The sequence below is a fragment of the Ricinus communis genome, chromosome 4, assembly GCF_019578655.1.
Source record: "Ricinus communis isolate WT05 ecotype wild-type chromosome 4, ASM1957865v1, whole genome shotgun sequence".
NCBI lineage: Eukaryota > Viridiplantae > Streptophyta > Magnoliopsida > Malpighiales > Euphorbiaceae > Ricinus > Ricinus communis.
The window spans coordinates 31,151,591-31,168,245 of NC_063259.1; the positions used below are offsets into that span (position 1 = coordinate 31,151,591).

The following is a 16,655-nucleotide window of genomic DNA, read 5'->3' on the forward strand; positions in this document are numbered from 1 at the left end:
AATTTATAATTTCTAAAATGACTAAGTAATTATATAATAAATAAAAAATCTCGATGCTCAATTTAAATCTTTAATCACAATTATTAATATTGTACGATGTTAATAAAAATATAAATAATTTAAATTAATAATATGTCGGCTGATAAATAAAATATATTAAAATTTTAATTCTTTTTTCTTAAAAAATTTCATCATTATAAATCTCCTCAGTAATTAATAATATAAAATTATATCTAAAAAAAGGTAGCAAGTAACCATATTATTCCAAATATTGTGAATAAAAAAAGGGAATTATGCCTTCATAATAAGTAAAAATATTTTTTATTTCTAAAAATGCAAAATGTAAATGTGTGTGCTTGTAATGTGTTGCTTTGATACGAAGGAACTGAGAGAGAAAGATAAGGAGAGAATTAGAGATGGGAAATGCGTCACTATTTTCACATTGCATTTTTCTTTTTGTTATTTTTTTCTTGTAATTATCCTTTTTATTAAATGTTTTAGCTTTTTGCAATTAATTTTCTTTTCCCGTGTCTTTCTTTTTCATTTTTTTTTTCCAGAAAATATATTTTGACTTAATTATTGAGAAAATAAATAAATACCTAAAGTTTCTGGTGTAATTAGCAAAATTTGGTAAAATAATGATGATCGTGTAAAAATGAGTAACGGCCTTTATGTATTATATTATAGAACCCATAAATGACATAAGCCAACAAGTTCCATTGAACAAAAGGCAAAATCATTTAATTGCTTTTGACAATTATAATTAAGTCTTTTTGACAATGTTCCTTCGTTCCTTCTTCAAGCCCATTTGATTCGTTTGGGCTTAGATTTGATTATATATTACTGGCAACGTTCTGGGATTTCAAATGAGATTATTCTTCATAGCCCAACCCATTCTTCTGAATTCTCATGTTTGATTATATCTGTAATTTGTTTTTCAGAAAACCTGATTTGAGCTTTAGAGTAGAATTATTATCAGAACACTGACATCCATTTTAACCGTCACTCTCCTTTATTTACGAGTATTTCTCTGGAATTAATCTACTGATCTCTCAATCTTCAGTATAAAAATTGTAAAAGGAAATGAAAAGATTCATGTTTTCTTACAAAAATTATAAATGTTAAACTGCAAATGAAAGATAACTCCTGAAAACGTTTGGATGATAAGAAAGTTGTAGACTTGATAGCATGATTTTGTTTTATTGCTTGGTTGGAAGCTTAATGGAGTAACGAAATTGTTCTGGTTTTGTCTACTTGGTGGTGTATTGGAATAGTATAACATAGCAGTAGCAGGAAGCATCTTAGGGATTTCTAGAGTTGATAAAATCAGGTCCTTTTGTAGTCTTCTGGAAGTCAGTTTTTAACCACACCTGACCTCTTAGCAGCCTTTCCAACTGGCCAACAGTTCTGTGCCATATTTCACTTTTGGATTGATTCTTCTAAATTCAAATCCTTGAATTTGGACTCTTGCCCTCAGATGTTTGGACGCCAGAGACTGGAAAATTTTCAAGACGGAAGCTAGAAAATGAAGGCAGAAATAATAGAATAGTATACCACCAATTAAGGCAGATAAAATTGTTCTGATTTTCCTTTTTCAGTTTCTGGTAGTGACAAGTGTATGGGCTGCGCACAGAAAGTCTAGTGTTAACCGTATTGACCGGACGCAGAAAGTCTTCACCGATCCTATACGGAACCTTAGACTCCGTGAATGATAACCCAATTGCTTTTTTCCCTATATATAGAGAGATGTGTGAGGAAGGGAAAATGGAAACTAGAAAATGCAGATAATTTCATATCAAACACCTTCAGTGGCTCTAATGTTGCTATTTCTTGGCCTTTTAATTTCTTTCCTTGCAATCACAGGTGTGTGCATAAACAGATGCCATGAGGAACTTAATGTATACAGTACAGGAGTTTTAACGCAACATACAACTAATTTTATTTTTCTGATTGTTATTTTTATTTTTTTGTTGCAGATGCTCAGTCTATAGGTGCCTGTTATGGAAAGAATGGCAACAACTTACCTTCTGAACAAGAAGTTGTTAGTCTCTACCAAGCAAACAGAATTGGAAGGATGAGAATTTACCATCCAGATCAGCCGACACTCCAAGCTCTGAAAGGATCAAACATAGAACTCATCCTTGGCGTTCCCAACGACAACCTTCGAGACCTTGCTGATGCCTCAGCAGCAACAAATTGGGTCCGAGACAATGTTGTAGCCTTCGCATCTGAAGTCAAAATTCGATATATTGCTGTAGGAAATGAAGTACCTCCTGGGGATTCAAATGCAGCATTTGTTCTACCAGCCATGCAGAACATTCAAAATGCAATAGTATCAGCCAATTTACAAGGGCAAATTAAAGTTTCTACAGCAATTGACACAACTTTGTTGGGCAAATCCTTTCCACCATCAGATGGAATATTTAGTGACAATGCAAACTCTTACATAACTCCAATCATTAACTTCCTAAAAGCGAATGGAGCACCACTTCTTGCAAATGTGTATACTTATTTTAGCTATACTGAGAACCCACAAAGCATTAGTCTTGAATATGCCTTGTTTACTTCACCAGGAGTTGTGGTAACAGACGATCCATATAAATACCAGAACTTGTTTGATGCATTGATGGATGCCCTTTATGCTGCTCTGGAGAAGGCAGGTGCTGCCGATATGCAGATTGTTGTATCAGAAAGTGGTTGGCCATCCGAAGGCAGCGGCGCAGCAACAGCTCAAAACGCAGGAACTTACTATAGTAACTTGATTAATCACGTAAATCAAGGGACTCCCAGGAAGTCAGGACAGGCTATCGAGACATACTTGTTCGCGATGTTCGATGAGAACCTGAAGGAAGCAGGAATTGAGCAACATTTTGGCCTCTTTTCCCCTAGTAAACAGCCCAAATATAAGATTACTTTTGGCTGACAGAGTAATTACCTAGTCAAAATGAATTACTATGCCAAAGGTCTAAACTTAAATAAGGGTTTCCTATGACCATATGTTCTATCTATGATGTATTAGCTTACTCATACAATAAATTTCCAGAAAATATAGTTTAAACTTCCGTTATATAAATCAAGTTCAAGTCTCAGCTTCAATGGAACCATCTTTGCTACTCAATTGATATTTTCATTTATTATCAATTCTACTGCTCTTTGTAAAGGGTACAAGGGTAACTGGAATACATTAAAATGAGTTGTCCACTGCATAATCTTGATAAAGATTTCAATCGATGAGATATATTGTGATTCTCAGGATTCTTATGATTTTGAGCTACCGGAGGCTTTTTAAAAAAAAAATAAAAAATTAGAATGGCACAAGCTGTATATATCTATGATTAGCTAAGCTCTCACAATTTAAAGATTACAAAAGTTACATTTAATGCATGAAGAGTTCTGCAAGACAGGAAAATAAAATACAGAACCTAGAAAGATCTAAATTTTACAATAACAAGCATAAAAATTGCAACGTTTAAGCTTGCCTATTCTTATAAGCACCTGACAAGAGTCTACCACATGGGGATTTTTGCTTCTATTTCCTTGTTTTTTCAGCCAATAATGCATTGTATTCGTCTCGTAAGTTGTTATATTTCACACTCAAGATCTTAAAATTCTCCATCTTCTCTTCTGAAACTTCCTTCCGCTTCTTCTCCAAGTGAAGCTTCACTGATTCTATCTGGCCCTTTAGTTTTTGAATCTTCCTTGTCTTCTCCTCATGCTGTTTCTGTAGCGTTTCCAATTCTAAAATTTTTTTGGCTATATTTTTCAAGAGCCATGAGTTTGATTTCATTAAATTACTGAAACAGCAAATTCTAACAGAGTATAATTCAAACAAACTGGTCGAGTCTAGTAGTATCACATTAAGTTCCATTGGAGAGTTCAAAAGAATTCTATGATAAATTCTTAGTTCAGAAGAATTTTACTATAAAATATTTACGGTACCTGATGCATTATAAGAAGTGCCACTGCTACCTTCCATACTCTATACAACTTCAGATTCCTGAAGGAACAATTTGGAAGAGAATTTCAATAGTAGTAAATATATAAAATCGAATGTTTCCCTGCTATTTTTACCTGCTTGTGGGTTTTTTTTCTTTGGGGGGGGAGGGGAGGGTACAACTTTGTATCGTATGAACAGTCCATTCAGTAATGCTTATGAATCTCTCTTCTCTAGGCACACCATTTATGCAATCTAAACTCCTCGTGAGATGCGAAGATTGGAGAGGTTAAATGGACACAAGAAAAGAAATCTTATATATCACACACACTATTAATTAAAAGATGGAGTCCTGAAATTACCTGTTAAATGAACTTGGAGTTGAAGTTGGTGTTAATGAAGGGGGAAATATGTCTAACAAAGAATATACATATTTAGACTGATTTGGGGTTGGAATGAAAGTTAAGAATTTCATACATTAAGAATAGAGATCTTGGTCATTGATGTTGTGTCATTGCCATAGAAACTAGCCCATGCAGTGGACTCTGTAGGGCATGTCTCCAACGTGTTGAGATGGGGACCCCATTAATGGACTACCCTTCATTTCAATACAGAAGCCTCCATTTTGGAATTACAGTAACAACAATCATAATGAGCATAAGACACAGTTCTAAAAGGGAAGAAAAACAAGAATACATATCAATTACATTAGGTTCACATCTGGATTTAATCCAAATAACCTTTACCACCCTTCGACTTTTATTTATTTTTATACATTTTAAGTTCCTTTAGAGGTGAAAAAAAAATGTGCATGGATTCTTCATATTTGTATTCATAACAAGAAAGCTTCAAGAAACTCAACAATTAAAATAGACTACTAACCTTTAATTTGTCACTTCTTCTTGTTTCTCCTTAGAATTTTGAAAAATGAGAAATAAGAGTACATAAAAGAGTTCCATAACATCATTATATAAGGGGGAAAAAAAAAATTTAAAAGAAAAGGAAAATCATGCAAGTAGTAGTAGTAGTAGCTGTAGGACATGGACAAGCTTGAAGCCAAAATCCAAGAACAATGATGAATTGAGCATCTTCCTTTTGATGGAAACAAAATCTCACCCGTGGATTCTGGTACAGAGATTTGCTGAGCCATTGATGTGAAATTCCCCCTAATGGTCTTGCAGTACTACTGTCAATAATCAGAATAACATGGTGTTGCTCCACTCAACTCCAATGTTTGCAAGAAACAATTGGCATAATATACCCTTTTGATCAGAGCTGATATGACTCAAACAAACAGCAACTTCATATTATCTGTTTTGACCAGATCAGGAAAGTAAAATTTACTATACAATTAGCATTGAAATTGGATTAGAATTTATGTTTTTTTTCTTAAAAGGAAAAATAAATGAATTAGAATGTCTGCTTTATTTAAGTGAAAAAACAATATTAAATGCTTTTATAGCTTTTTACTGAATAAGTTAAAATATATTTAGAAACAATTTCTTTTATTTTTATTTAGTTGATAAATTTGATATTATTATTCTAAAAAAGAAAACAAATAAATTTGAGAATGATGACCAAATTTGAAAAAGAAAATGTACATGGTGAGGATGCATAAGTTAATGGGCCTATTAAGGCAGAATAATTTTGGACCCGTGGCTAAGGCAGTGGGCTTGCTTTATAGGGTATAAGTGGCTAGTTTGGTGTATAGTGTTTGAAATTATTGATCCGAACCTTAAAAGTATAATGATGAGGAATGGAACTTGGTTTCCAAAATGGGACCAAAACCTAAAAGAACTTTTCAAAGACTGGAGAAAGAAAGAAAGAAAAAGAAGGATTGAAGCAGGTGTCAGGTGGGCTGTAGTTGCATTCTTTAAGCTCATCACTGCCTAAGTTGGAACTGCTGGTCCACATTCTCCGTTCAGACCTGAATACATGTGTTCCTTCTCTTCTCTTCTCTTCTCTGCCACTGTTGGCGTTTTCGTAAAGTGGGTAAATTAATAATGCATCACTTGTCATCTAATTCATTTGGAAATAACATTCAAGAGCACCCACCGTATGGATCATTATGAGAAGATGATTGATCCTAATGAAATCAGTTTAAAATGTTCCTTATTCTTGCTGGACCTTATTCATCTCTTTTTTTAATCACTTGAAGCAACATGTTCTCCATTTATATAAATTTCGAAATACATCCATTATGTCCCAATTACCAAGTAGCCAGACCCAGTTGCTTATTATAACAAGATGCTCCTTCCTTCTGTATTTATTCAGCTTCTCCCATACCATGGTTTCGGAAAATCTCAAAATTTTGAAAAGAGAAAAAATTAAGAAATACAATCTCCAAACAGTTGAGACAGAAGCTCCTTTTAATTACATACAGAATCAACCAAAATCAAATTAATTTGACAGCACATTTAACATGCAAGTACATATTAAAAATAAGGAAAAAGAAATGAGGATTGTACCGAAATGGCCTTTCACATGAGAAGAATGTTATTAAGATCTCAAGCCAAGTGCAGAAGAGTCCATGCATTGTAAAAGACAACTTGCGAGTGTAAACCCTATAACAATGATATAGACCAGACCAGCATGGTGGTCCATGTGGTTTCTCCACAAGTCGGAGAAATTACTTGCAGACAAAATCCAAGAATGATCTTATCATGGAAAACGACTGCAATTAGTGAAGACAAATATGCAATCATGGAGAATTTAATTATGCTTTTGTTTCAAGTGGAGACTAATTTGAAAACACTATATGTACAACATCAGCAGTCAGAAACATAACATCCCCTCAAAAACATTACATAATCATCTGCACAAAGAAAGTTAACCCTCTTGGGTTTTTTTACAGATTATAGTTATAAAAATGCTAGAACACTATATATATATATATATATATATATATATATATATATATATATATATATATATATATATAAAGTCACAAGAGATGAAGTGTATCCAAGCAACAAATGCTGCACATGCAGAACTACCATAAATTAAAAGCAAAACAAAACAGAAAACAGTAATACAGAGCATCTAGCATCAATATACTAAAGATTCAAAAACAAATATTTCAATAAGCTGAAAGGGAAAGGAGTGTGTGATACCCTGGTACCATCTTTATATAATGTCAGCACCCATGTGACAAGAATGGCCCTTTCCCCGCATGTGGACCTAAAGAAATAAAATGAGACAAAAGAGTCCCCTAAAAGTATGCCTTGACCATATAAAAGAAATACCCCATTCACCCTCTACTTTTTCTCATGTAATATAACTTTTTCACTTTGCCTGTTTGATTGATGATTCCAAAGCGGATAATCAAACACTGATAATAAGAACTGTACAAATAAATTAATTTGATTTAGTAATGATAATAATAAAAAAATAAAGGGTAGGAGGAGATGCTTTTCCCATCTACTTCATCTACCAGCTCATTTTCTTGCATCATCCATTCAGCATGATAGTTGATATTTCAGTTTCATTCAACTCTTAAATTACCCGGTCTGCTCCTACAGAAGGTTGTACATTTGTGGTCTAATCTGGTTTTCACATACTAGCAACAAGTGTAATTTCTTATAGGAGAAGGATGGTAAAATATTGCAAAGATGTATACTTCACATTGTAACAAGAGTCATATTCTTTAGTTCTACTTCAGTTTGTGGTCCAGCACACAGCCTACAGAAGAGCAAAAAAAGTAAAAAAGAGAGAACCCTACTCGAATTAGTTCATCTGTCCATTATGTATGTAATATGCTTTTGCTGTTGCTAGTATCGTATTGATGATCATGATGGCAATCTTGTTCAGATATTCTCTACAGATCTACCATTTGGTGCAGGTATAATTTTGCTATACATCTACAGAAGCTTCCTCGTATGTGCTCTAAGTTTTCTGCATAGAATAACAAGAACAGCCCGATACCTTAACAAAATTACTGTATTTGATGAATGTAGGTCCACAGCAAGAAAATTCAAGAAGCACAATGATCTCTTACCCTAGCAAAGTTGATCTGTTTGGCCAAGCTAACCTTTATTACCTACATAACACTGACTTCACGTCCAGAAAAAGAAAAGAAATATAAGAGACAATCTCAGAACAAATCAATTACTTCCAAAACCAAAGTGAATAGAATAGAACTACAGAGAAATAGAAAATCAAAGAAAGTAAGCACCTGCACATTTTGAACATTATTTAGGAGAAGGCACATCAACAGATGAAGTAGTGGGCACTGCTGCACTAATTTCAAAAGCTGAAGTGCTAGAGAATTCAATGCTTTCTTTAGCTTCAACCAAACAAGGGTACAAGTCACCTGGATTCCCCAGTGATTTTGCAGGAGAAGCAAAGGGGCTATCAGGAAGACCATGCTCTATGATCCGTCCACAACTATAAATAATCACCAAGAAAACAACAAACATTAAAAAAGAGAAGGAAAAAGTCCATAAAACATAAGTTTACATCAGCAATTAAAGAAGAATCACTATAGGCATCTGATGTAATATGAAAGCCTTTTAGGAATTTTAATTCCATACTGTTTATTGGCATCACATCCTTCCAGACTGATGCCCTCCACCTTGCCATTGACGCCATCATTACTCTGAAAAGAAGCTGCATTTTCTTCATGCTGAAGGTTCTGTTCTGCAACAACAGTAGAGGCATTGGTTGTGGGTGAGCTATCACCCTTGTCTGTCACAAAAGAATGGAAATTAGCCATGGCAAAGCTTCTTATATGTTAGACATACTGTAAATACCAGCTGATAGTAAAAAAAATACCATTTATTGTCCAACCTTCTAAGACATCCTGATTCTTGATGTCAGATGTAAAATTCAGATTGTGATCAACAGGAGCATGAGTGGAAATTGGTGCACCAGCAGACAGACTACGCTGGTGATGGTGAGCATAGTCTCCTCTCAAGTCCGGAAGTTGCAGATTAATCAATCTTCTTCCTTGGAGTTCAATTGCTTGCTGCAGCTCAGCCTGCTGCTCCAACTTTCTTCTCAACATCATCTCCTGTGAATTGTAGAGCATTCTAGCTCCTGTGGACAGAAAAGGGAGACCAAATAAAGGGAATACCATTATTCTATCTTTTTTAGTAGAGAAAATGATAGTAGAAACACAGAGAAATAATTCAAAACACTTTCCTTGACATTGAGAAAAAATGCATGCTCGTTACTTTTCACTTACCAAGGTGCAGATCATATAGCTCTCTAGGATCAAGACCAGAAGGGCTAGAACAGGGTGAAAAATTCCCCCTATCCATTAGTTGCTGCTGCAGTTGTTGTTGCCTTCTGCTGCTGTTCCATCATCAAGTGGAAAATCAATGCCACGAGATGCAAGAAGGAAGAATAAAACAGTAGATAAAAGATGTCATATGTCATACTTGTTTGTGACTTTTCCTTTTTCCTTGTATGGCTTAACAAGCACACGTGAATCACATATAAAATGAGGATTACCCCTTGACAGTATAAGCTTCACCGTATCTGAATGAACAAATGTCACAAACCCAAACATCCGCTTCTGCTGATATGGAATTCTGACATCTTGAACTGGTCCAAAATGGCTTCAAGCACATAAAGAAACTATCTCAATTGTATTACTCAAATAGAGCATCTAGTAAAACTGTTAGCGACAATATAAATGGATTGCGAAGCAAACAAACTTCAACCTTCTGCAGCAAGCTAACCTATACCAAAGTACTTTCACACAACATGAAGGAAGTATTAGCCTTTATTTAATAAATCCATAACCACCAAACTGTAGGTGTTCAACTCACCATGCTCCTCCCACTAAATCCACAAAAGAAATACTGAAGAAGCAATTTCTAAATACCTACATGTCAATTAGTGTCCTTAATATGCAAGTTGCTTCAAAGACCAAAGCAATCCAAAAGAGAGTATGCATGTTGCTGCCCACAGTGCATCAATTCCAGAGACCCCAATCCTATGGGGTCCACAAGATCAATTAAAAGAGAACCATGAAAGTACTGGTAAAACTTTTGAGTGTCAAAATACGATTTCAATGGAAAGAAGATTACAAATAAGATTACAAATTTAAGTTCCAGAAGCATCCACCTATCCAAATCAGTCGCCAAAAGCATGTAGAGGCTTGAAAGAGACGGAGGATATTGAGACCATCCAAAAGTTCAAGACAACTGGCACCATATAGGCTGACCAGTGTTCTAAAGTTTAATTATAGATATTTTCACAGTAGATACTAGTTATTAAGCAACACTTTTTAGCCTAAACATGCCTTGTCATTGTGCAAATGGTCCAACCAGCATCTAGCAGTGAAGTTACCTAAAATAATTTGATACGTCTTCATCCTTGAAAGTGCTATCAGCTGGGAATGTCAAGTAGATCTGCCTAGAAGCTGAATTTGCCTTTTCTTCCATTGCCATTGCCAAAAAGTCATTCCTTTCAGGACGGAACTGACCAATCTTATGAAATTCATCACCCATCATCACTGACGCTGGCCCTATTCTGAAATACATCAAATCCCCCAGATACATTAACCAATCTAAAAGCAAAATTCAAATTAAAAGCCAAAACTCAAAGAAAGGCCTTCAACTATTATTTATAGAAGCAGCACACTGCTTCTTATCCTGTATAATGCCGTCCAAATAACATTATCACCCAGCCCAATATAAAACCTCAATTAAATAGGATAATCAATCTAAGATCACGCAAAGCATTTCACCAGCTAACTCAAAACAAGCTGCTCTTGAGAATGGGGGAGATAAAGAGGGGGGAATTTGTAGATTGTATATCAAGTAAGAAGATAAAGTATATGTAAACGTGCACTCTAAAGTGGTTTACTAAGACCATAACAAAAGTTGTTCTACTGTCAAAAGACCAAAAGAAAAAATATATTCACAAGTTGAAAGAAACAAATGCATGTGAGCTATGCCTAAACCAAAATGTGAGATATATAATAGCACATTACAGAGCGTTAATACAGAAAAGCGATTCTTCATCAGATTAGAAAGGTAACATATTAATCAAAACCCCCAAAAGCCAGAAAATGGTAATCTCCAATATACCTCTGGGAGTCACTTTCTTGTTGCAACAGAAAATTCATGTACTTGTTGTAAGCCAATCTCTGCTGCTGCTGTGCAGCCTTCATCCTCATCATATCTTCCTGCTGTTGCAAATAAAGGCCCTCCATTTCCCTAGGTGAACCCACAAGGAGACCACCACCACCACCACCACCACCACCACCACTAACATCACCAATATTTTCACCAGCACCAAAACCACCATGTACAAACTTGCAATTTTCACCATTTTTGCAGAAGCCTCTAGCAAAATACAAACATGGTCTGTAGCCAATCCCAAAACCCCCATCTTCAGTACCAAAGCACGCATCACTTTCAGAAAATCTCCTTCTATGTATATGGTTATCCACATTATTCATACTAAAACCACCCAATTGAGCCCTTGGATCACCGAAGTCTTCACCTTTTGAAGGCAAATCATCCAGAAACGAAAAGTATTCATCTAACTGATACTCATTAAGTAAATCAGTACTGTTACGGCTAACATCACCACTCCCATTACCACCATTTGCAGTAGCAGACGGAGGCACTAAAGCAGACCCAGAGCGTATATTATCATAAGACAAAAAAGGACTAGACTTTGGACTGATAGAAGTGATACCATTGTTGTTATTAGCCAAACCTGAAGCAGGCCATGAATGTGGAGATGGGCTTTTAGCAAAATCAACAAAAGGAGTACCAACTCTAGGAGAAGAAGAAGACTGTGTAGAAAATGGGCTGTGATTATTTGCAGGTCTTGAAATAGGATTTAGCGGAGAAGGCAAAGGAGAAGAAGGGGTAGTTAAGGTGTTTGTTGAAAGTCCTAAATGAGTTTTGGCTTTAATAATCACGTTATGCAAAAGGGTTTCAGAACCAAAAGCTAAAGATAACAAATCATTCTCATTTAGGTCTTGTATGAGGATATAACCCATGATTTTTGAGGCATTTTCTGGGTCTATACTCTTGATCTTTGACATAAGTATGTTTGTTGCTTCATAAGTATCCATGGCGGTTCTGGTTTTTTTTTTTTCCTCCTGTTTTCTTTTTTTTTTTTTTTTGGTTTCTCAAGAAAAACAAAAAGACAGACAAAGAAAGGGAGTGGAGAGACAGTGAGATTATGTTGTGTGGTTTATTATCCTTTTTCTTTTCTCTGTTTTCACAAAAACAAAATAAAAACTCTCTATAATAAGCCCAATAAAGAGAAATGTTTATTAGAGGGTAGGGTTTTGAAGTGAAGCAGAGCGGGCTACAGGAGAGCAGTGAACTGCTTCCTCTCCTTGTCCTTGGTTTTGGGTACTCCCCTTTTCTGTCTATTATATAAAGTCTCTCTCTCTTCAATCACTACTGGTAGTTGGTCCACAGTCCACTCCTCTTTTCTTTTTCTTTTTTCCCTTTTCTCCAAAATCTAAAAATAAAATAAATACAGAAACACAAATATTGGAATCAATTAAAAAAACCCTAAAATCAATTTCCCTTTCTCTTATTACTTTTTCTTTACCTCGTCTTTTTCTACGAGAAAGTTAAATTAACCCTAGTAAAATCTCTTACCAACTATATATGGTTTTCCTTTTCGTTAATGATTGACTGATGGAGTGTTTCTTGAAAGATCTTCAATTCTCATGTGCAAGAAAAAACCAGTCTGGTAGTAAGTACAGTCGAGGTGAGGCCAGGAACTTAAATTAACGCTATACATAAGAGATTTATTGTATGTAATTATTAGATTACTATTTCATATTCTAAGAACTGTAATCTAATTAATTATAAAAGCTTTTTGTTCTTGTGACCCAATTTGTCTTTTTCATTAATTTGGAAAACATTTTGAAAATTCAAGTTATCCAGTTGATACCCAACAAAAAATAAAAGAGTTGAAAATGACTTGAGTTTGATAAATTGACGATGTTGGCAGAGAAACAGCACAGAATTATATTTAAACTTCTCTGTAGCAGTATATGCAGCATCGATTATTTTAGAAAAAAAAAAAAAAAGAGAGAAGTTTTTTTCAAAAAATAAAACAAAAATTAGAAGAAGGGTTGTTGAGTTAGACAAATATCGAGATCAACTCAGGTTCTTCAGATACAAGAAAGGCAATAAAAACCCCTTGTGAAAGGTCAAGTCCATGAAAAATGACGTTTCCTTTGCCAATTTTGCAAATCCAATCAAGATATTCGAAAACGAAAAACTAATTGCTGCATTATGTTTATATTCTGAAGGTACACTGCTAGTCTAATAATATAAAGCATAAGAAATTCAAACTCCTAAATTACTGCTGATGACTTGTTTAAGAAATTAATAGAGTGGATTAAGGGTATTTATTGAATAAATAAATAATATCTTTATATAAGTATAAATCTATTATTCCTAATAATAATTTGAATCTTCATCATTGTAATTTTATTAATATACTAATTCAAATAAACACAAAAATTACATATTAATATTATTATTTATATATTAAAATGTTAAAAATATTTATACCGCCTGTGTCTCAAGTGTTATGTATATAAACTTTATGTTGCCAAATAAATGCTCTTAGATCTTAATCTTTGAGTTAAATTCACAATTAACTTGTTACCTCCTGTCATCTATGCATTCTTTATATTAGTTTGTATTCCAAGACTTTCAAATGTAATAATATGTTCTTACTCCTCAAAGACTTCATAAAACTTTCACATCTTCATAGACATTTTAAGTATGGTGTTTGGGTACAATACTCTATGAAGTAATAGTAATATTTTTAATTTTCAAAATATTTAATAATCGAGTTCTCTGAAAACTTGGAAAAAGGATAAGTGATGACTCATGAGTCATGACCCACAAAAATTAAATTAGCAAATTATATAAATATTGACTGGGTGGGTGGGTTCAGTAGATTATGTTGTTTGGTATCCTAGAAACTACTGTTTTAAACATGGCCAGGTTGTGATTATCTTTCATCACTCCCTCGACTTTCCTTTTTCTCTTTTTCCAATTTTCAGGTTCCACTCGAGGAAGTCGAGTGCACCGCTTCTGTACGGTCAATCTGACTAAAAACTTTCATACACTGCGCTGTGGTCTGTCTGATGTAATATCACAAATCGCGATCGAGATTTTCATTTTCCTTCTTTTCTTCTATTGAACTTCCTCTGTCTGATTAATCTCTGCCGTTGGATTAACTATGATCTGGAGTTTGTGTATGAAGATTTAGTGAGTGCATACACCTTAGTTGGAGGGTGTGACAATGGAGCCATTTGATTCCGGGTCAAAGTCAATCCCATCAACTTCCTGGTTCCCCTTCCTTTGCAGATTTCCTTATCGGGTAGTGATCTCAGGGCTGTACTGGTAAAATCAACTTTCAATTAAAGTCCCCATGGAATATTTTCGTAATTTTAAATATTAATAATAATAAAAAAAAAGATTAGATATATTTGGTATCTGAATCCCTAGCTTCTGTTACTGCTAGCGGAACTCAAAATTGAACCCAGTTAGTCTAACGAGAGCAAATATATTTGTCTTTTTCTATTTATATATTAAATTATTTTCTGAGCTCAAAAGCGCATAAATAAAATAGTAAAATTTTTTTTTAATTTAATTAAAATTTCAAATTTGAATACTAAATATGCAGTTGCGTTAAAATTTTTGAGGGAGTATTTTGTTACCTATAAGAATCCTATTCGGCAGAATCTAAATTAATTATGGATATTATTTAAAAAAAACACACACACACACACAAACAAAAATAATAAAAATAAAAAATACAAAAGAATAATTAGATATGTCATATTAATATTTTTATATTAAAATATATATAATTCATAAAAGAGTAAATTAATCTATTTTAACTATTAAAAAATGACAGTTAATATAAAAAAAATATATTTTATAAAATTTGTGAAATAAATTAATTTCTTTTTATTTTAATATCAAATTTGGATAGACACATGTGTGAATGATTAGCAATAGCTGTAGACTAAAAGTAAAAGAAAAAGAAAAAGAAAGAGAAGGGATTTCAATTTTCAATTGAAACAGGGCAAATAAAGGAAAGGAAACAGAAAGCCAAAGAAAGTGGGTTAAGCAAATTAACTTAAGCAAGCAAACCAAATTGGTCCTTGTCTCTCCGACTCCGATGGCCAAATCTAACAAACACCCAAAAATCATTACCCATATGATTCTCTGTAATCATTACCGAACACAGCGCAAATTCCCTGTCCAGCAGAATCACATGTATATATTTCATTATAAAAGTGATAATTATTTACCTAAAATCTTTTACAAATAATGTTCAATAGACGCTTCTAATAATATAAGTGTAACAGCATGATTTTATTTTTATTATTGTTATTATATAGTTTAATAAAGTTTTAATCACATATTGACTAATCATTTAAAATTTAGTTTCTTAATTATAAAGTACTTAAACTTAAAGAAATATACTATTGATTATTTAGCAAAATAAAAGATCATTAAGCAACATTGCTAGTAATTATCAAATACAACTTTTAATCTCATTATGCCTAGTTAATGACTTTATAATGCAAATGGACTTAAAAGTCAGTTAAATTAGTATTAGATGTTTATATAATTATTGTACATAATAATAATAATAATTGGGTGGAACATTTTGAAGAATAATATATAGTAAAACATTCTATAATGATTGAAAGAGATCCCTATCATAAAAGAGTAAGTAAGCATGATGGCTTAATTTAAGAATCGCTGTGTCATTATTATTGCTGTTGATAAAGCCAAGTGTATCTTTTTCCATACAATATTTTTATTTTATTTCTTTAAGCTCGGTTCCTAATGCCATTTTAGTGTTTTATCATCACGCCTTCTATTAAGATCTGCACCCTCGTTTTTGCCTCTCTAAAATTGAAGAGCCGTGATTCATGGGCAAATTTATATTGTTTAAATCTTTTAAAGCATACTGTTATTATTATTATTATTATTCAATTTAATTGTTGAATTATCATGCTTTAACCTCCTATCAGATAATAATTATTATTATGGTTATTATAAAACTTGCTCGTGCTAAACCTGTTGAATGGCTTTTGTGGCCACATACAGAATCAGAATGCACAATAAATGAGGAGTTTTCTTGGTAATCACCCTTCATATATTATTAATGAAATTCTTTTAATTAATAGTTCAGCGACAACTGCCATATTATATTTGTATGAACAAAGTAATTTTAATTTATAGGGTTTTTCTTTTATATATAAACTAAAGAAAAGAAGGTTTGCAATTTAAAATTTAAGTTCAGTTCATATATCAAAAAAATAATGAAATAGAAGCATCACAGGCCATGTGACGGGATAATATGTGCTTGCACAGTGTATGTATTATGCAAAAGAGAGAGGGGCAATTCTACTATTTGTTATAGGGAAGAAGGGTATTTTGGGGATTAGATGCTGAAATTAATTGTCAATCATTTCAACAAAAGAAATGCCTGGTGCTTGAAATTGATAGGAATTAGTGGCAGACCCCTGTCCACTAGTAACCCATTAATCAAAAATTTAGATAAAAACAACCACAAGACTGCCTGGTATTAGGGACAAAATTTAAATGTCATTAATGGGGCAATGATTCTATAGTCTCACTAAACCCAAATTTTAGATTGTCTAGTCTTTGCAATTGCTTTTGATTTGGACATCTCACTGGACATAATAATTCAGGCTAACCAGTAACCAAATTAGAGACAAAAAGGCCTT

General features: G+C 33.4%; 2 protein-coding genes across 9 annotated transcripts; one reads left to right on the top strand and one right to left on the bottom strand.

The window, feature by feature from the left end:
• The first annotated feature begins 1,707 nt into the window (after positions 1 to 1,707).
• On the top strand, positions 1,708 to 3,118 carry LOC8274327 (glucan endo-1,3-beta-glucosidase). Its single transcript, XM_002513482.4, has 2 exons — positions 1,708 to 1,863; positions 1,977 to 3,118. The coding sequence occupies exons 1-2, from the start codon at positions 1,779 to 1,781 to the stop codon at positions 2,921 to 2,923; spliced, it is 1,032 nt and encodes a 343-aa protein (XP_002513528.1). The 5' UTR covers positions 1,708 to 1,778; the 3' UTR covers positions 2,924 to 3,118.
• A 206-nt stretch (positions 3,119 to 3,324) lies between these two features.
• On the bottom strand, positions 3,325 to 12,299 carry LOC8274325 (zinc finger CCCH domain-containing protein 55). 8 transcript variants are annotated; one of them, XM_048373381.1, is made up of 13 exons: positions 10,975 to 12,295; positions 10,232 to 10,414; positions 9,316 to 9,495; positions 9,120 to 9,229; positions 8,708 to 8,971; positions 8,467 to 8,620; positions 8,109 to 8,320; positions 7,932 to 7,987; positions 4,817 to 7,828; positions 4,297 to 4,552; positions 4,072 to 4,189; positions 3,940 to 3,997; positions 3,325 to 3,753 (listed from the first exon to the last, which is right to left on the bottom strand). In XM_048373381.1, the coding sequence occupies exons 1-7, from the start codon at positions 11,973 to 11,975 to the stop codon at positions 8,125 to 8,127; spliced, it is 2,088 nt and encodes a 695-aa protein (XP_048229338.1). In that variant the 5' UTR covers positions 11,976 to 12,295; the 3' UTR covers positions 3,325 to 3,753; positions 3,940 to 3,997; positions 4,072 to 4,189; positions 4,297 to 4,552; positions 4,817 to 7,828; positions 7,932 to 7,987; positions 8,109 to 8,124. The 8 variants fall into 8 exon arrangements, with proteins under 8 accessions (XP_048229338.1, XP_015571220.2, XP_015571221.2 ...); XM_015715734.3 differs by lacking the exon at positions 4,072 to 4,189 and having other exon boundaries at positions 7,932 to 7,983; positions 10,975 to 12,299; XM_015715735.3 differs by lacking the exon at positions 4,072 to 4,189 and having other exon boundaries at positions 9,120 to 9,226; positions 10,975 to 12,298.
• Positions 12,300 to 16,655: the final 4,356 nt, after the last annotated feature.